The sequence below is a fragment of the Carettochelys insculpta genome, chromosome 12 (genome assembly GCF_033958435.1).
Source record: "Carettochelys insculpta isolate YL-2023 chromosome 12, ASM3395843v1, whole genome shotgun sequence".
Lineage (NCBI taxonomy): Eukaryota > Metazoa > Chordata > Testudines > Carettochelyidae > Carettochelys > Carettochelys insculpta.
The window spans coordinates 24,991,516-25,012,826 of NC_134148.1; the positions used below are offsets into that span (position 1 = coordinate 24,991,516).

General features: G+C 41.0%; 1 protein-coding gene across 5 annotated transcripts in view; it reads right to left on the bottom strand.

Annotated features, from left to right (window-relative positions):
• Positions 1 to 21,311, bottom strand: part of FBN1 (fibrillin 1) — a 220,712-nt gene that overhangs the window by 132,138 nt on the left and 67,263 nt on the right. For all 5 annotated transcript variants that reach the window (XM_075007180.1, XM_075007179.1, XM_075007176.1 and 2 more), the window contains exons 7-10: positions 18,043 to 18,240; positions 14,306 to 14,431; positions 5,460 to 5,585; positions 2,530 to 2,688 (exon numbers count right to left, since the gene is read on the bottom strand). In XM_075007180.1, the coding sequence (XP_074863281.1) occupies positions 2,530 to 2,688; positions 5,460 to 5,585; positions 14,306 to 14,431; positions 18,043 to 18,240 (609 nt within the window). The remainder of the gene's footprint in view (positions 1 to 2,529; positions 2,689 to 5,459; positions 5,586 to 14,305; positions 14,432 to 18,042; positions 18,241 to 21,311) is intronic.

A 21,311-nucleotide genomic window follows, 5' to 3' on the forward strand; every position in this document is an offset into this window, starting at 1 on the left:
AAAGGTTGCTGATCCCTGTTCTATACAGTACAACAAGAAGTCCTGTGGCACCTTCTAAACTAACAGATATTTTGGAGCATGAGCTTTCATGGGCAAAGAGGTGGGTCTTTGCCCACAAAAGTTTATGCTCCAAAATATCTGTTAGTCTAGAAGGTGGCACAGGATTTCTTGTTGTTTTTGAACACACAGACTAACTCAGATACATACACAGTACAGATATTTCATGAGCTCTGTGCATAAATAGCAGTGCAGAAGGTGAAACACTGCTTAGGAGAGTAGAAATACACCAATATCTTAGGGTTTGTACCCTGCTTGGCCCTCTCCACACTATAAACTACATGCTTCCCATACCCACGTGTTGTTTTCAGTGTCCCACAGCATTCCCCATGCCAGAGACGTTCCCCACTACAATAAAAGGCTGACAGTAGAAAAAGGTTCTGGCATAGCTAAGGTAAGGTAAGGTATGGTAAGGCTGCTGGGAATTTCTCCACTGCCAAGGGTAGTTACACATCACAGTCTGGGCACAGCCTGTTTTTCCACTGCTGCATGTTGCTTCACCGTACCCGCCACGTTGTTGCCAGTAAAGGCCTTAAAGACATCAACAGACACACACAGAAGCTAAAAGACTTGCTCAAGGAAGCAGGAGCTGTCAGGCTTAGCATAAATTTGGGAGTCAAGAATGCGTAAGTTCTAAATTCTGTCCTGCCACTGAGTTACTGTGTGGTCTTTGACAAATCATTTTCTGCCTTAGTTTCTTCAACTGTTTAATGGGCATAATTAGGAGTTGTGTAAGGAAAAGTAGGCAGCATTAAAAGCTTATGGGAGCTCTCTCTCCTCCTTCCCGTCTTTGGAAAATGCAATCTCTTACAATCCCCTATAATCTACTACAGCAAACTTTCATATCCAGCAGCCCCGGGACTGGGAGGTTGCTGGATATTCAAATATTCTGGATAACAGAGAGGTATAAATAGCAATGCATAACACTAAAGAAAAACCAAGATTAGATTTTAATAAACAAAAATGTATGAAGAGTACTTTATTTACCCACAACGGTAGTATTGTACACTGTAAATTTATGCTGTATTTATTTGTATTGACTTTCTGTATACTGCACTTATGGAAAAAGTAACTAAAATTTACTTATGATTATCATGCCAATTATCTGAGAGTTCTGGATAACAGAATGCTGGATATGAAAGGGTTACTGTATAGCCAGGCGATAATACCTCATATTAATGTAGTATTCTAGTAAATGTCTGTGCACTGCTTTGAAATGTAAAGTAGTAAATGAATGTGATGTCTTATTCACATCACTCAATAAGATGGTGACAGATCTAGGTACAAAATCCAGGTTCTGAGTTTCGAATCGACCCTAACCACTAGCCCACACTCCCTCATTCAAATGCTTAAAAAATAGGGATTGTAAATATTCCCTCATCCTGTGAGCCAAACCTGCCTTTTTCATATTTACATCACCTTGCAGAAAGACAGCTCCCCAGCTCCACTCCAACCTCCTTCCTCTCCCTAGCTCCTGATTTAGTTGTGAGTGCTCCCCTGTAATCGTCCTCATCTCTTGCACTCTTCTTTCCTGTGATTTTCCTGTATGGTTTCAGTCCCCTTTCTCTCTGAAACACCTTCCAGCAGAGCCTTCCCACTCTCTTTCACTTCTACTACACCTCTGCTGGGCCCTACCAAGCTCTGACTCCATTTTCTCTGGGATACTCAAAGCAATGGGGAGCAAACAACAGTGACAGTCAGGACCAGCAGAGAGGACTCTCACAGCTAAAATGAATAGTAACAGAGAGGAAGCCATGCTAGCCTATACACTATCAAAACAAAAAGCAGCCAAGTAGCACTTTAAAGACTAGCAAAATAATTTATTAGGTGAGCTTTTGTGGGACAGACCCACTTCTTCAGACCATAGCCAGACCAGAACAGACTAAATATTTAAGGCACAGAGAACCAAAAACAGTAAGCAAGGAGGACAAATCAGAAAAAGATAATCAAGGTGAGCAAACCAGAGAGTGGAGGGGTGGGAGGGAAGGTCAAGAATTAGGTTGAGCCAAGTATGCAGACGAGCCCCTATAGTGACTCAGAAAGTTCCCATCACGATTTAAACCATGTGTTAATGTGCCGAATTTGAATATAAAAGCCAGCTCGGCTGCTTCCCTTTCCAGAACGGTGCTAAAATGAAAGTACCCCTAAGCAGTTACAGGCCTTCAGAGAGAAGGAGCCAATCAGAAGATTGAGAGACTGGACAAAAGGAGACAAAGACTACTGGAAGGTCACGGTCAGAGGAGAGATGGGAAGGAACTTAAGCCTATTGCAGGATTATGGCAAGAGTGACTAGTTCCTTTCAGCAGGGTTTTTGAGGATGCCTAAAGGAGTGAACATGCATTCCATTAAAGATTGCTCATCACTAGCCATGACCCTTTTCATAAAATTTCAGCTAAGCACACACTCCAAACATCACCTACAAAACAGCGTAAGTGCTAAACCATTACCGTAAGAATGCAAGATGATCCATACCTGTAGCTCGGATTGGGCACATTTCAGGGGCACTTGTTGCCCCAGGAGACCAGCATCGTCCAGTGTCACAGCAACACTGCATTTTAGTTAAAACTTGGGGGAGCTGATTGCCACAACGGCCATTGGTTAGAGAAGAGAAACAGTACCCAGGACGCACATCTAATGAGAGAAAGAAAGGCACATGGAATTACCGGTCCTGTAAAATATGTATCTTTGATTCACAAAGCCAGTATCTAGTTCTCCTAATGCTGTCTTGACAGCAAAAGTATTGATTTTTCTTGGAGGATCAGGAACAATTCAGTATCGATAATGTTAATTTTAAAAAGTTAATAGCAAAACAAAAAATTGGGTGAGATATGGTAGATTTTGAGTTTTAAAAACTTAAAACACAGCACGGCTTCCTCAAGTGGTCTCAGTGCTGCCAACTCTCAGGATTTTTTACTGTGATTTTCAACACATTTGAAGTTTTGTGTAAAGTCCCTGAAGTTAGATGATTACATGAAAATCTCAGCTTTCATTTGAAAATCCCTAATTATCTAGTCTTCATTGTTACAGAGTGAAGTGTGACAAAGCAAACCATAAGGACTCAAAAGGCAACAAGCAAATAAAAAGAATCCCAAAGGGATTGTTTTTAGAATCTCATGATTTTTAAGCCAACCTCAGAACATTTGAGGCCTGATTCTTGATTTGCGAATGCATAAAGAAGGCATTCTTGAGACATTCTCAAACCTTGTGTCAACTTGGACCTGCTTTTGAGCTATCAAACCACCGCCAGAGTCATGTTTTCACTTCATGAACAGGTGGACTGCCATGGTCTTGCTTTGAATTCTGAAGTTCGCCATGGCCACCTGAAAACTAAACTGAAGGCCAGTGATGAAAACCATACAGGAACTAAAACCAAAGAAAATCCCTGAAGGATTCTTGTGAGGTAGGGAAAAAAAAAACACACCACACTTGAGCAAAGAGTCCCATATTGTAATAAAATAATACATGTATAACAGCACTGCAGGAGCAGAGAAAAAGTAGAAATGAAAAAGTTCATTCTACGTTTAATAAAACATATTTCAGTGCCTTCACAGGAAACCTCCTATGGTTCTGTAACTGTCCACATTATTACAAGCAGCATCAAATAATTATTGTTTCAGCTTTGATTTAAAGTCTGTGGATTTACAGTAACAAGAGCTAGAGCTCACATAGCCACATATTAATTTATTTCTCATTAGTCCTGGTGTTCAAAGTTGAAATGAGTGATGACTAAAATTCCATATTGATGGCAGAGCAAGAAAGTATATTGTAATTATAATACAATTACAACAGGTGCCATTAAATTGTTTATTGAGACGTGCTAGCTTAATAGCTAAAATGGGATAGCAGGTGTTCTACAAAGAATAGCTCATACCCAGAGCCCACCTTTTCAGCTCTAGCAAAATTTTGCAAACATCTCCCATCTAAGGCAGAAAAGAAAAACACCCAAACATCATTTCAAAGTGTTTGATACAGTCTGCAGCTCTGAGCAATTCCTTCACAGTGTGTTACATCATGTCAAACAAAATTCAGTTTAAAACAGGTTATAGTATGATTTGAGGCTGGACAATAAATCAGATTGTTTTAAAGTGTAAGAAAATTTCATGCTGATAGAAGATGTCCACATTTTTCTTCTACATAATGAACAAAGTGTTTCAGGCATCCAGGATCTGTCCAGCACCTCAGCTATCTAGCGTCTAGCAGCTGAGATGCTACAGTTTGTACAAAAATCCAGGGAACGTTCATATTATTTTGAAGGAACTAATACTATTCAATGATCCATTGGCAGTCTGTAATGGCTTTGCCTTTCATTAGCTGGAAACCTAAACAAAGATATTAGTCGTACTACAGCTGACAGCAAACAGTCAGCCCTGGCTCTAAGTTAATCCAATTCAAATCACAGATCCATGAAAATTTAAGATAGAAAAAAGTTTATAAGGTCATTTGTCCTATGGGTTCTCAATCTTTTTTTTACCCACAACCCAAATTTTTTCCCACATTCTACCATTTTAAAATGAATCTCAGACTGGGAAAATACAGATTAAACATCTATGTAATGCACTCCATTCTGTGTTCATTCTATTGTGCAGTTTCAGAATTATGATGACTTGAAAAGATGACAGGGGACAGAAGTAGTTCTAATCTCTGCTCCTTCCTTCAGGCCCCTTTAGTTGTAGGCCAGAAGGGATATAATTTTCAGAAGCCTCTCCCTGTCTCCATTAACTAATGCTTTCTTCCCCTGGAGGACGCGTATACAGCAACTAAAACAACAGTAGATGTTCTTCCTAATTCTAATGCACATTTTGACTATATTCTTGCTCATATTGCAAATAGACAGCTTGCATATTGGACAAATTGAAATTCTGTGCAGCTAATTAACAGCGCTTCACATTTAGCACATTTTGCCTTGGACACAATGCTGAACATTAATGACAGCTCAGGCCTGGTAGATTATTTGCAAGGCTTCTTGTCATTACTTCAATGCCAAATGGTTAAACTAAGCTACTTCTGCCTGGAAATAGAGGGAGGGAACAGTAAGTATGGTTGAAAATCTGTAGGAATCTAATGGGAGTGATGGCATCAGACAACCTTGACTCAACAGTACCTACAAAAGAGCAGGATCTGCACTACAGTAAGGTTATATTCAAAATATTAACAAACATTACCCTGAAGTGAAAATGCAGATCTTACATCATCTCTATAATAATGTGAATTGTTTTGTGTAAACAAACATCTAATATATATAATAAACTATTGAGCGGTAACCTTTGATGATGGCTGAGAGCCCTTGCTCTCAAGAGAACTCCTATAGTTTATTAAATATATGTTGTGTGCTATTATCTACTTTTACAGATTTATGCATATGAGTGTGTCTACTGCTCCAACACTTATGGTTTTATACTCACCTATACATCTTGTACCATCAGGTGCTGTATAAAAACCAGGTGGACATTTACAAAAGTAACTGCTAACAGTGTTAGAACACTCTCCTCCTTCACAGATTCCAGGAACAGCGCTGCATTCATCAATATCTACAATAAAAAGAGAGATCTGATCAGCTTAAATATCAAGATGCCAGCATTCAAGTATTGTTATTTATTATTAATTATTAATTATTATTATTATTATTTTTAAGATCAATTTATTTTACTACCATGGAGTTATGCCATCAATGTTTACAACATGATATCAAACAGTAGCCCTAAAGTGGGAGCAAAGCCTTAAATGGTTAGGCATCTTATAAATATATATGAAATACAGCCTTAGCTCTGAAATACTTTGAATCTAAGGAAACATAATTCTTTCCAATACCAGATGCACAGAAAGTATATTTCCCTGGTTAATAACAATGGGCTCAACTCTGAAACTTGATTTAAAACTGTTGAGGAACTTACTGAACGTAGGCAAAATGAAGCATCCTACATTTAAATTTAGCTAGTACACTGAAGTTAGCATTCTACTTTTCAGAAAATTGCCACGGTACCTAATGACCACAAGCAGTCAAGAGCCCCATTTTATGTCTTCTAGTAATTCCAGATGCACAGTGTGTTATTAACACTATGCTTGGGCAGTAATTCAACCCTGGCGCAAAGGGAAGCATACCATTCACTGAATCACCAACACCACTTCCTACCATGCCTAGGTTTACTTGGAAGCCTCTGACTCAAGCATTACCAGACAGACTCAGTTTAACTAATAAAACCTGTCAGCACCACAGCACAAGGCAAGCAATGAACCTCAAACTTGCCACACCTTCCATCTTTATATAAGATTGCCCTAGTACCACCTGTACATGTTTTCACCAGTCTATAATATTGGTCTGAAATAACGGTTTTCATGTGCTATGTCTAGACAGTAATGAAATAAATATCACAACAGAGATGGCTGAAGATAGATTACACCTACGATCATCTCATGCATTCATCATCACTTTTAAACAAAAGGATCATGCAACTGACGCAACCTCCAGAGCTATGTCTATGCTACAGCGACCTGTTGATAGAAGTTAAAAGCTGCTGTCAATAGATCACGTCCACACATGGAAGTGGATCGATTCAGTCTCTCAAAAGAAAGGCCAACTGGAAGCACAGCAGACAGGGCTCCCCAGTGACCCTGAAGCCTTGGTGTCGACAGAGGGACCCCTAGAGCATCCACATGGCTTTTTTGTTGACAGATTCAGTCAACAGAAGTGTTCTGCCTCATGGGGGAGAGGCAGAAGGCTGTCAACAAAAGTGCCGAATTCTGTCGACCACATGTTAACAGAAAGCATTTTTAGTGTGGACGCTCTGCGAGTTTTGTTGACAAAACTCTCTAGCGTAGATGTTGCTCAGGAGATTTGTAGCCCATATACAAAATCTTCAAGCAACAAACCATTTACAGGAAGATCTTCAGTGCCTCCCTACCACTGATCATGATGGCTGACACCAATAACAAAGTCTAATGTTGGGGGTTCTATTCCCTCCACAGCTAGGGGATTCTGTGATCTGCAGTGTCAAGTCAGTTTCAACTTAAGCCAACAACAATTGTTCACCAATTGCTGGAGATAATCAGCTGTTAGTAGTTGGTCACCCCTTTGTGTTTCTGTGGGTGTTCCCAGTATTCAGTTGGCACCAGTCAGGACTCTAGGGACCCCAAGTGTACAGGAACTGAAAGACAGAAAACTTTTCCCATCATCTGCCAGGCAAGTGCTTAAAATAAGAAAACATGCCTATCAGCAAACAGGAAGAGTGTTCTGGCAGGCATAAAAAGGAAGTCTGAATTCTAGAAGGTGCACTAAAAACAATAACACATGCCTGTTTAAATGTCTGCAACATCGATGCAGCCCTCAGTGTTATGAGAATCCAATTGCAGACATAGCATGAAAGGTTCAGATTAATCAAAAAGGTAGGGAAAATAAGTGACTAAAAGGTGTCAAATTCAAATCATGTTTCTGATGAAGCTTAACCCAATTTATCAACTTCAGGAAGGAACAGTTACTGTTAGGCACAGCAAAGGAAAAGAAGGGGCAATGCCCTTGGCTTCTGTGCGTCTGATTGTGTAGTATATGGCAAGGACAACGTTGCACCTTTCAACCAAAGATATACAACTCAACAAACCAGTTTAATACATGCATAGGCAGTTCTACTAAATTGCACATTTCAGAACTCACGCAGCAATGTATTTCTCCACTCAAGATTAGATGGCTCTCTCTACAACCTGGCAAGACTCAAGGCTAAAACTAAGGCCAAGAAAGTCCTCATTAGGGAATTCCTCTTCGCAGATGATGCAGCTCCCTTTGCTCATAATGAAGACATGCTACAGTGATTGATGGATTCTCTGTCCAGAGCCTACAAGTTGTTTTCCGTTGACAAAAAGCATGAAGGAAACTACTGTAGTCACTCCAGGTATACCGCAGTGATCCAATGTCATTCTGGATAATAGCCCATTAGATGCAAGTCAACAATTCTGTTACCTTGGATCTACTGTCACCATGAACCTATCCATGGATGAAGAACTGAACATCAGAATCGGGAAGGCAGCTAATATTTTTGGCAGATTTACAAAATGAGCAAGGAACAATCCTAAGCTGACAGTGAAAATAAAGATACTAATCTACCAGGCATGTGTATTGAGTAGCCTGCTTTATGGTTCTGAAGCATGGACCACCAACTCGAACCAGGATTAAAAACTGAACAGCTTCCATCTTCAATGCGTATGCAGAATTATGAATATCAACTGGCAAGATAAAGTTTCAGATGCAGATGTCCTGTCAAGATCTCGCATACAGATATCCTCAACAGCAGAAGGCTATGATGGCTTGACCACATGCAAAGAATGGATGACGAATGTCTTTCCAAAGAAATCCTCTTTGGTGAACTGTCATGTGCGTTGAAAACAAGAGGAAGACCAAAACTAAGATTCAAGGATACTTGCAAAAATGCCATGAAAAAATTCAACATCGATCCAAAATCCTGGGAATCTACATCATCAGATCAAAATACCTGGCAGCAAATGCTACGACAGGACACATCATCCTTCGATAGTATATGGGCAAGCTACATGAAAGAACTTTGTCTTAGAAAGGAAAAGTCTCAGACTCAAGAATTCAAAAATAGACTGACATGCGTTTATTGCAATCAACCGTGTAAATCCAATTTTGGATGGATAAGCCAGGAGAGAAGCTGCAGACTCAAACACTGCCCACAGATCCTGACTACCACTGTTAACCACCTTCTCTCAAGACAAAAAGGGGCTGTACTAGGTAGCAATAATTTCTCCCATTAGTCAAATATTGAAGATGATTAACAACTGCACCACACAACAAGATAGGGCACTATGTAAAGATATCTAAAGATATGTATTTTATGCATTAAAAATTACTTGAGGGAAGTTTGGCCACAACAGCTGGGCTAACGTCTTTACAAATCTTCACAGAATCTTAATGTGCACAAATAGAAAGGATCTCAGTTGCACATCTCATCAGAGGTGTCAAGGCTAGCAAAAAACAAATGTCTTTCATGTGTTCCTGCCATTATCAGCCTGGAATCAGGTGCTTTAAATCAACCTGTAATGAAATGCAGTAGGAGAGTACAGACCATTTAAGAGTATAGAGAGAGTGCTTCATTCTACAGTCCGCCTCATGTCTATCAAGAATACATTCTTCTGAGCATCCCAGTGAGCTGTTATGTCATTTGTGTGGGCCAGACTCCACACATGGATGTATGGGAAAGGTGTGACTTCTTGTTCAGGGCTACTTAAAGAGTGTTATCCAAGCCTTGGATCTGAGCTCCCAGGGAGCAGTGCTCAGAAACTTTTGGCTTCTGCACCAGGATTATATTCCATGGGAGTCCCCAGAGTCTCAGGAAACAAAAATGTAGAAATTGAATTTTGGTCTCAAATAAAGAGAGAAATGCACTTAGAGAAAAACGCAGGCATACGCAGCTCAGATTCAAGTTATCTTCTGAATCAAGTTCATGACTGTTTAAAGTCCATGTTCTCACTGTTTATAGAGACAACTTTTTAAAAGCAAAATCACCACTCTTTGTTTTAGGTGGAGCCCACCCCCAAACAGCCTTTCACTGTTTATATTACTGTTGACATTAACATAAACAGCAGTATCAATGTTAAGCAGGTGAGTTTTATGAAAGGTAAATATGCCTGAGGTACTTGGAGGCCTAAAAGTTACTGCAGAAAGAATTACCCCAACCCACCATCACTAATGCTAAGACCAAACTTAGCATTAGTGAAACTGAATTAGAAGTGATGGCATGAAGCAGTGAAATATTTAATGTCCTAAATTTAATCTTCCATCTTCTGACCTGGTAAATAGCATAACAGCTAAAAGTTTTTTGGCTTTTCAACTAAGTCTGTTACCTCACAGGTTAAGAAAGGTCAGAACTGATCAGAACTTGGATGGAAGACCTCCATGGAAGCGATAAGTACTGCAGGAAACATGATGTTGGTGAGTCAGCAGTTAGGTGAGCCAGATCTGATGTACAAATGCCAGAGATTGTATTAGGGCTGCCAGAGATGCTACCTAACAGACAAGACTCAGAACCGAGAACTTGACCACTTGTGATAATTACAGCTCCCTGGGGCATCCTAAAAAGGATTCCGATTTGAGGAAAGTATGTTGTGCTTAGCTACATGCTCTCTTCAGTGTTTTGAAATGTGGTGTGCTAACGCTGTAAACTATTCAGCAGCCATCTCCTTTCACACCAGAGGGAGCTGAAATGTTATTTTTAATTATGTGCTTTGCTCCAGCTGAGAATAAGGCTGGACACTGTTCAATCATTTAGTAAGACTCTGTCATTGTCTCAGAGCTTCCCGTTCAAACAGACAAAAGGTGGGATAAAGGAAGTATCGTCCCCATTTTAAAGATGGAGAATTGCTTTACAGAGACATTAAATGACTTGCCCAAGACTACACAGCAGGAGGTCCATGGCAAAGCCTGAAAGTGAACTTAAGTATCCTGAGTCCCTGTCCAGGACCTTACCTGCAGACCATCCTTCCTTTCAATAAAATGATTCCTGCATAAATACCTGTACTGTCTGCAAGGCACTTAGATCATTTAGGATTAAAAACACACAGATAATAGTATTCCAAAGCCAGTCTCCTCTTTGGTGTTCAATTTATCAGAAAATGCAGTCATTATTGAGGCAAACTTCAGCATAATACTGAGGACAGCAAGCAACTAGAAGTATGGTATTTTAAATTAAACCTGAATACAAGAGCCTAGCTGGTAACTCATGATCATTAATGACTGTGACACACTGTACTCCAAAACTGCACCCTTTCACTCCCAATACTCATTATTCACATGGCTGTGATATTCCATACAAAGCATGCCATGTACGATATCATAGGAAAGGTCATGACGCTGCTGGAACCCAAAATATGGATATTGTTAGTAAGTAGGAAGTTATCATTTTTGCTCTATGTTTGTTATTGAAATCTTTCACAAGTTTGAGAGTTTTCTCTGCTAGTTCCTCAGTGACAACAAGCAAGGAGGTGACTGGCACCCAGGAGGTGTTAAACAATCATTAATCAGCAGGGCAGCTGTAAGCACAGGATTTACAATTCTTTAAGAGAATTGCACAAGGCCACCTCAGTGGGGATTGCTTAACTCTGTGAGTTAGCAAGGCCCAACAAGGTATGTTTGGGCTAATATTTTTCAGGTACATGAACTGAGAGTAATGACAGTAGCATCATGGGATTATCCTCCTCCTCTCCCACCTATCCTGAGGGCAACAAGAATGCTGGGAAGACAAAGACCTCACCTAAGGTTACTGGTCTACGAGTTAAAAGGAAAGTCTGTTTATTAAAGCCTGTAACCTATCTAGAGTGGATTTAGTATTTAGTCTGCATATTTAGTTTTCATTTTTGACAACTATATTTGACCTTTTATGCCTACCAGTTATAATCACTTAAAATATAACTTTCTATAGTCAATACGTTTATTTTCATGTTTTATCCTTACCAGGGAGTTTGTCTAAAGAGATTCAGAAAACTGCTCATTACAAAGGCTGGTGCACGCCTGCTTTCCTTTGACAGAATGGTAACCGAGCTAGTAAACTTACACCATGCAAGGGAAGAGCTGAGCAGTTCAAGGTGGTATGTCCCATGTAGTGGCAGCTACACTACTTCAAAGAGAAAGAATGAGTGTCCTCTACGGCCTAAGTGGAGAGTCAGCTGGCCTTCAGCTCAAGCTGTAGAGGCATCTGCACTGAAAGCTCCAGAGGTCCCAGATTTGAGTCTGCCTCCAGGCAGTTACACAATACGTGGGAGATTTGCTGGTGTTTCCCTGTGTACAGTTCATGACAGGCTTAAGAAGCCTTCATACAGTTTAGCTGTATGTGCCTCTGCAAGCTAGTGGTTGAGTAATGACCATACCTGGAGGGGTTCGCTACTTTTTTATTGGCAAAGGCTTTGCAGAGACAGTCCAGGTTGGAGCACTAAGAGGGAAGATTGGTCCCTCAGCTCCAGGTTGTACCTCAGGGATCCCATCACAATTATCCCATGGCATCTCTTAAAAACTACCGTGTTTGCCCATCAGTCCTAGCAAATTTTCAACCCGAGTAGCTGCATTCTACTTAGATTACGTACATTTCCGATGGTTCTTCCACTAGAAAGACTGATATTTCACAAGATCTAAGTTCATTCTATTATTTTTCGTATTCTAAGTGCTTTGACTCCAGAAGGAAATACTTTCAATGTTGGTTTCTGCTATTTGGAATTTAGCCCACATTCTGCCAGGCCCCCTCACCAGCCAAAGTGAATAACATACTGTACACAACTCTTCTGAAATAGCTTTCAATAACCCTACAATTGAACTAAAATGTTTGTAAAATATTTATTTCTCAAAATAAGGATTTTTCCTCCTAAATGACTGTGTCCCAGATTTTAAAAAATGACCAGTGATTCTGGGTTCCTCCATTTTTGGGTGCCCGACCCAAGATTCCTAAAAGGTGGCAGACGTACAGATGATAGATCTCTCTCAAAATCAGGTTCCTCTAAGATGGTACACGTTGGGCACCCAAAATCATTAATCACTTTTGAAAAGCGTAGACCTGGTTTCCTACATCTATTAACATGAAACTATTTTAAAACCTAGCACTCCAAATCTATGGTACTCTCTAACTACAAGTGGCTCCTCAGTGGGCCTCCTGTAGTTCCTTGCAGCACATGGTAATAAAACACTGTGATTTAATTATTAACCAATCTAAATGATTAGCCAGTCAGGATGCTTTTACTATGCTATTAACCAACTATAAATGATAAAAGAGCAATACTTGGTCAGTCATATTTATAGATTCCTATGTATTCCTGTTTGAGCATAATGTATACAGTGTGTTATGAGTAGCAGGTTTAAAACTAACAAAAGGAAGTTTTTCTTCACCTAGTGCAGTGAAGGCTTGTGGAACCACTTTGCCACAGGAGGCTGTGAAAACCAAGACTTTATCAGGATTCAAAAAAGAACTAGATAAATTCCTGGAGGTTAGGTCCATCAATAGCTATTAGCCAGGATAGATGGGAATGGTGTCCCTAGCCTCTGCTTGTCAGAGGTTGGAAATGGATGTCAGGAGAGGGATCGCTTTGGTGATTACCTATTCTGTTCACGCCCTCTGGGGCATCAGGCATTGGCCTCTGTCAGAAGATACTGGGCTATATGGACCTTTGGTTTGAGTCAGCGTGGCCATTCTTATGTTCTTATAATGGGAAATACATATACACACACTAAATATTTCCCCTATCATAATGTTTAAATATGAATATATAGAACTATAGGAAATAAAGCAAAGAATTCAACACAACTGTCGTTCGGTTCATCGCTAATTTGGCTTCTGAACCACTGAGGGCTGAGTATCACTGCCATAAACGAACATTATTAGGATAAAAAGCTGTAGGTAAGGGGAAATAAATCATAATCACGTGGATCCCTAGTTAGCTGCCATGACTGTCCTGTTTCCCTGATTCTGAACTTCTGCTGGTTGACCTAGACTTTGACTTGGATTCTGATCACTGATCAACTTCCAAAACCCCAATGCCAATACTGATAATAGGGATCAACTTGAATCCTGTCTCTGTCTCGAGCTCTGACCCATGCTTGACTTCCAACTCTGACTCCAGTTTTGAGTCTCTGTTTGACACCAACTCTGTCTCCAAGCTCCTGACACTGGTCCTGTCCACTTTCATCCAGTCACGTTTGTAATGAGTCACTCATCTACATGAAGAAGACCAAAGCACTGATAAAGGAAGACAGAACACTTCCTCTAAGGCAGAAAAGAAAACACACAAAATATATAAAATTCCAAGGACAGTTAGATCTTAATCTTGCTGTTGTTACTCAAGCCAAGCTCCCATTAATGTCAAATAGAGTGTTACCCTGAGCAGAGAGAGAAGAATTGGATCCTGCACGTCATATAAGCATTCTTATAAATCAAAGTGTGCAGAGACATGTGCCTCAAATATTTCAAAACAAAATATTAGTTCATAAATATTGTATGTTTTCATGTTTAATTTGATTCAGATGTACTTTGAGTTTAAGTTTGCAAAATGTTACCTGAATAAAACTGGAAAAAGCTGCAGGGCCAATATTTAAGATTCCCTGATTTAGAAGGAGAAAGGCATATTGTTCATATGTGCTGCCTGCAGTATTGTTTGTGTATGCAAGAAAACACGAGAAACAAACATTTACAACAATGTTCTAAACAAAGCTGGTGTCAAACCCAAGATTTCCTCCCCCCCCTTATTTTGTGACAAAAGTTCTTACCTTCGCATTTTTGTGTCACTTCATTAAACTTGTGTCCAGCTGGGCATTTGCACTCAAAAGATCCAACAGTATTAATGCAATTTCCTCCTTGACAGATCCCAGGGATGGCTTGGCATTCATCCACATCTATCATATAATAAGGGAAAAATAAGGACATTTAATTCATTTCTTAGAAAGAGCCATAACAATCTGTCCATGCACAAGCTAAGTAAATAGGCCTGAATCTGTGGCTCATCCCATCACAAAATTATGGTTCTTGCCCATGAAGGCTACGTCTACACTAGCCCCAAACTTCAGAATGGCCAGGCAAATGGCCATTTTGAAGATTACTAATGAAGCACTGAAATACATATTCAGTGCCTCATTGGCATGTGGGTGGCCGCGGCACTTTGAAATTCCTGCAGCTCATCCAGATGGGAGTCATTTTCAAAAGGACCCCACCAACTTTGAAATCCCCTTATTCCTATCAGCAGATAGGCCATATTTGCACAGCCATTTCGAAATTTTGGGCTAGTGTAGAGACAACCGAAGAGACTGATTTTCTATTACGTTATAGAAAGAATAATTACAATCCTCTAAGCACTTTTCCATAAGAAATTGCTTGTCTACTATTGTTTTACCCTTTGGTTGTGTTTATGCCAAAAGTTTGATGCAAATAAACAAACCTGAAAATGCAAAATGGTGGGTATTTGCATATTCATGCTAATATGCACATTCATGAGACTAATTTGCATATTCAGAGCAGAACTCAACCCACGCAGATGTAGTTCTGCTGACAAAAGGGTTTTTTGTTGAAAGAACCATGTCTACATGGCCTTAGTTTTGCGGCAAATATGCAAATTAGCCTAATGAATATGCACATTATCTGTGTGTATATGTAAATTAGACACTTGTATTTTGAGACTGCTTATTTGCATCAAAGTGTCATTACTGGGGCTCAGTGTGGACACAGTCTTTCAGTTTATTGCTGTAACATCTTTAACTGTTTTTCAAAATATTTGGGAAATTTTCACTGCAGAGAACACTATCCTCTGGAAATCAGACCTCTAAGACATCTCAAATTGGGCACCCCAAAATCACTAGGCCCGTCTGAAAATTTTGGCAGGTCATCCAACATGAGGAATATGCAGAAATGTTGGATGTGTGAGAGAGCTGCAAACTATAACCTGTGGAATGGGATCCTTGTTCTTTGTGGTATTCAGTCTAATATTGACAGGGATTTTTAACTCTTCACCCCACATGGCAAGCCACCAACTATTCTTAAATAAGTGATGGTTAGGACCTGATTTAAGATGCTATGACTGACATTTATGACTTACCATGTGTAGGCATTAATGACTTGGCTTTTATACTTTTCCTTTTTTCTCCTCTTTATATTTAACCTTTGGTTTTAACAATGAGAGACAGCAAAATTGATGGCACCTTGTGAGTTGGAAATTAAATGTGAACTTTTCAAGGGATCCCATTTTCTGTTCCCACATCAACATTAACCAAGAAAGTCTGCACATAAATATTACGGTACAAAAGTCTGGCTAGACCAGGGGTCAGCAATCCCCGGCAACGGTGCCAAGAACAACATGTCACCTGTGAACCAGGTGCTTGCTTAAAGCCATGTCGCATGTGAATTAACAAAAGACCAGCTAATGACAAAGGGTAAAGCTCTGCATCTTTATTTATTTATTAATGAAGCTGTTTGTAAGTAGGACTATTAGTGACTTTTTAAAATATTACTGGCATGTGGACCATGCATAGAAGTCAAAAGGTCAAATTTTGGCACTCTGTCTCAGAAAGGTTGCTGACCCCTGGGTTAGACTGTTCCTTTCAGCAATAGCTGCATGGGACAGTGGAAGGGAGGAGGAGCAAAGCAGGAGTGGGAGCCTTGGGAAAGCTCATCTAGAATACATCTGAAGGCTGCATGGTCATTGCAAGTGGGACTATGAGCTCCACCATCTTTGGAAGCCGTTCAGAATGGTCCTCCCACTCTTGCACCAGCTGTGCCCCATGATCAGTCTCTTCTAGGCTCTCGTTGGGGAATCCATTGCTGCTGGTAAAACTAGATTATTGCAGTGCACGTGTTTCTCAATCACGCCTCTTCATTAAGGAACTAGCTGCATTTTTAAAATATGCCAGATAAACAGAGAGTAAATATGAACAGTGGGAAACAATTTTATATATTTATTCATATTTGTGCGTGTCTGCCTGTATCTGTGTGTCCATTTGTGTAACTGTCTGTTGAACACCATGGGATTGTTCTTTCTTCAGAGAATCTGGATAAACAAGCCTGGATTTTATTGAACTTCCTTTTAATTTCACTATTTAGATGAAATATGGATGTGAAATAACTTAAATGTTTTTGATGTTAATGGATGTTATCTGATTTGAAAAGGGCTGGATGCCAGGCAATTTTGTGAAGAATAAAGCTAACATATGGTTCCATAGCTGCTCTTTTGAAAGTATGGGCAGATTATAAGAGAAGAGCACTACTGTTGAACTCAAACCTAAGGAGCCAAAGCTGGGTTGATTTTCTTGTTGATGCATGCTAAGAAACCTTACTCCGGACCATACAAATCATTAGTGGTCATACTACTGCTTCCCTGTGTTAGGAACAAGCTCAGGGTATGGGTCACACATTCATGCAGGTACAATCTATAACCTGCCAAAGACTTCAACTCTCAGCCCTCTGCAATTTACCCCTGCTCTTTCGTAGGGAGAGAGGACCATACCCTAGGGTGGCTGAGATCAACATAGGTACATATTAATGCTACTCTTGTAGAACATGTGTCCATCTAGAGACACACCATGCCTGTTTACCAGTACCAGACAGGAATTGGCCAGTGGTACAAGATGTCTAAATGTTTTAATGTAATGGAATGTCTTGACGTTATTCATGGGAATTCCAAGATTAAATAAAATTAGTAATAGATTTATAATGTTTATCTCCTCTGTTCTCACAACAGAGAAGATGTTTCAGGGGTCTAAATGAACAAATCGCAACAATACAGCCTTGGGAATTTATAATCCACGTCAGTGTAGTACATGGCTGTCCCTCTTAACTTTCTCCTGCTTCCTGCCAGACATCCAGACAATAAAAGAATTTGTACAGCTGGAAGTACTAGAATAAAAGCCAAAAAAGGCAGTGTAAGGACTTTCTAGGATGAGGCATGCTCAGAAAGGAGCAAGCTACATCTGGGTGGATTTTATGATTCGAAACAAATGCAAATATATTTCCAAAATTGGTTAAAATTTACAATTGGGTATTTTAATTACAGGCCATTTAAAAGGCACGAAATGCAGTTTTCTCCAGATCAGATGAAAGCAGCTCAAAAGACAAGACATAAACTGAATCAAATGCCATCAAATACAAGTCAAAAAAATAAATAAGTACAGAGAATAATATTGTTACTTCTTTGGCTTTCTCTCCCCCCCAAGTACAGTTTGAAACTGAACAAAACCTTCACAGTGGTTGCATGTATCAAGAGAAACACCAATGAAGAAGTTCTTGGCAGTGAGAAACTCATTAAAAGCCTGGCTGCTCTCACATGACGTAAGTTACTAATGCTTTTACTTGAACATCATACACTCAGTGAATCAAAGTAATGTATATGACACTGGCTTTCCAATCTTCCCATGTACTACAGAGAATGTCTCAGGACAGTTATACAAAGCAGTGTAACTCAATCAAGATGAAGCCATTAACAATTTCAGCAGCTCTTGGTGAAGCTCTGCCTCTAGCTTACCTTGACAGGCTCCCGTGCGAATATTTGGAATGAAACCCCGGCGGCAGGGATGAGGCTGAGCTGGGCACATTTCACAGGGGTGGCCCCATGCTCTACCCACTGTTGCACAGCAAAGGGTTTTTGTGCAGACTATTCCCGTGAGCTGTCCTTGGCACATCTGATTGGTCACCAAAGTGAAGCATGGGCCAGTTCTATAATCTGAACCAAAGAAAGGAAGTCTAGTCAGCATCACATTAGAAATAAGTTACATAGCTCATAATAAGGCACAGCTGGGTAATAATTTGCTACTACCCCATAAAAATCCACCCACATCCCACTTTCCACACTAGTGATTGTCTATGGACATAGTTTCTTTTGCTTATTCTTAACAGTCAATATATTTGAATATGAAATAAGCATCTCTGTGCACCGTTCACAATGACTTTACCATGATTATTTGAGATCCAATATGCTCCCAGGCTCCACAGAATTTTCAGGATTAAACACAAGCCCCATTTCATTGGCTTAGCTTTCTTACCATGGCTCTTCATAGAGCCTGCATGTGCTTGAATGACAGGGGAAAAGCGAGAAGAAAAATGTCCCATATTTTCTGTCTCTCTGCTCCCATCAGTACTGGTGGATCCTACTAATGGCTGGATCCTTGCTCACCAATTGCCCACCCACCAGTGGTGAGTGGCGGTGGCGGGGGAGGGGGATATCCAGTGGTGGATGAAGTGGGTGGGAGTGCAAGGCTGGCGGCTAGACAAAAGCTGCAGCTTCCCCTGCTGGTCCATGAGTGTGGTCCCTGCTCATGCTGCTTCTTGGGTAGCAGGGTCTCACCCACCCATTTCCAGCTGGCTGTGGCTGCTGGCACTGGTGAGCATGGGCTGGTGGTTGCCAGCTACACATCACCTCTGCTACCCACCCATTGGCCCTTTACATGCTTCTCCCTCAGTGTCCTCTCCCTTGTTGTGTCCATTCACTGCCCTCCCCCGCCCCAGCACCACTGCTCTTCCATATCCCCCCAGCAAGGTACATTCTGCTCCTGGCACTCAGCAGCCTGGCTGGCAGGGCTTCTTCCTCCTCCCACTGGCTCTGGTTGGACTGGAAGCTACAGGAAATCTCAAGATCCCACAGCCCAGACTGCTGCCCAGGAGGAGCCAAACCTCGCATGTGCCAATGCCCCACACAGCATTGGCCTGGGGAAGCTCATCCACACCTCAGCTAAGGCCTGCAGTAGCAGTGAGGAAGCTATTTCCAGACTGCTTCTGCATCAACCAAGGCAGAGCTCTGTCTCCTCCGCACACTACCCCTGCCCTAGGCTCTGCCTGTGGGACTCCTCTGTCCCCTAGGGACCCTATTATTCTGAGCCACCTCTCTGCCCAGGTTCATTGAAGCTCCTGCAGGCAGATCCTATGAGTCCTGAAGCACAAAGTATCATTGAGGCTTAACCTTTTCCTACCCATCCTTCAGCCAGGGGCCAGGAGGTGGCTGGGTTTTGTTAGTGGCCAGCAACATCCTGGAGGGCTTATCTGCCTTTCAACACTGCGCAGGCTGGAAGGGACAAGTTGCATTCAAGCACAGAGGAGCTAGAGTGGTCGGGGAAGGGTGGGCTGGGTGCAGGAGAGAAGAGATGACCTCTTCGTTAAACAGGCTCCCTACCCTTCACCCCATCCCCTATGGCTGGAAGCAGCTCCCACCACTTCCTTCCTGCACAGCGGCCAAAGACTCCTGAAATGAACCCCGACAGGAATCTGTGGAAAGGACCCCAGTGACCTTGCCTGTCTCCCCACATTGCCCTGAAAAGACATGGTACCAGGAGAGATAAGTCCATCCTGGGGGCCCAGCCAGGCATGGCAGGTAGGGAGCATGGGCTGGGCAGGTTGGCTCAGGTCACTCAGTCGCCCCATCCCGATGTGAGAAAGGTATATGGGTGTGTTTGGGTGTCGCTTTACCCCACACAAACCTTAAAGATAAGAAGGTAAATAAAAGACTCCAGCTCCGTAGTATTTCTTGTTGACAGGGTCTCAGTCAAAATCTGAACGCTTGTATTACATAGCTCCGATCGATTGCCACTGAGCTCTCTTGAAAATGAGTAATTTTACCAGATGTCCCATATGCAACATAGGGAAATATGGCCACCCTAAATAGGGCATACATCTCTAAAATGGCAGCCACTCAGGCTTATTTATAATTGGTCAGAAAAGTGAGATCATATTGTTAGTCCCTTGAGAGGATGCATCTTTACACAGGTCAGTTTAAAATCAGTCTCCATAGTTGTTATTTCAAATGCAATTAAGCAGGTCCCACTGTGTGAATGGTTTTATCAGTAAAAATTCAACCCCTCAAATGTTTACAGAAAGCCAGTGTGAAAACAGACACAAGCACTGCTGAAAGGCATTCAGGTGCAAATCTGATGGAACATTTGTGCGCCTTTTTTGCTTCATGTACGCCCGTATTTCCAATGGTCCCAGAAGGAAAATGCCTGGAGCTGAACGACTCCCATGCTATGTGGACCTTAAGCTCTACATTTGGAGTCACTTGGGAACTTGATTTAATCTCTACTAATGCACTGAAATCAAACTGAATGATATTTGTTTTAATATTTAGTACAGTCCTGATAGCACCCCTGAAAAACAGGTTAGGTTCTCTTTGTTTCCACATCTCTTATTTAAATGGGTCTCAAGGGTTTGTTCTCTACATGAAGATTTTAAGGCTATACAGCCATGTTCCCTACCAAGCATATGGATAAACTTTGCCTGCCGCCCGACTGAGGGCATGTGGAATACCTCAGCTTTGATTTGTTTATGGCAGGACAGTTCATTTATTTAATGGACAGAATTAACCCAGGATGTTAATAAAATATTAGTGCCTTTATTGTGTTCCATTCTCCCAGGGCAACAACAAAACAACAATACCAGTTCCTGTTGTCTCCAGAACATGCCAGACCCATCTTGTCAAATAAAATTTTTATCTTTTCACAGAAGATTCCTCACTCTCCCTGAACACCCCACTACTTCTTAATGGAAAAATCTGCAGGCCAATAAAAAGGATTTGTAAAAGAATAATTTGGATTCTTGTGTTAACATGCTGCCACAGAGGAGCCCAGGCTTTCCTTCAGGTCCAGTTTCTGATGTAAGGGCCTGATCCAAGAACCACTGAGGTCCATAGGACTCTTACTACTAAAATCAGTCAGGTTTGGATCAGACCCTAAAATATGCTGACACAGTACAAGGTGAATACTTTAAAAAGTAACTAAAAACAGTCCCTTTGAAAACATGAGGAGAAAC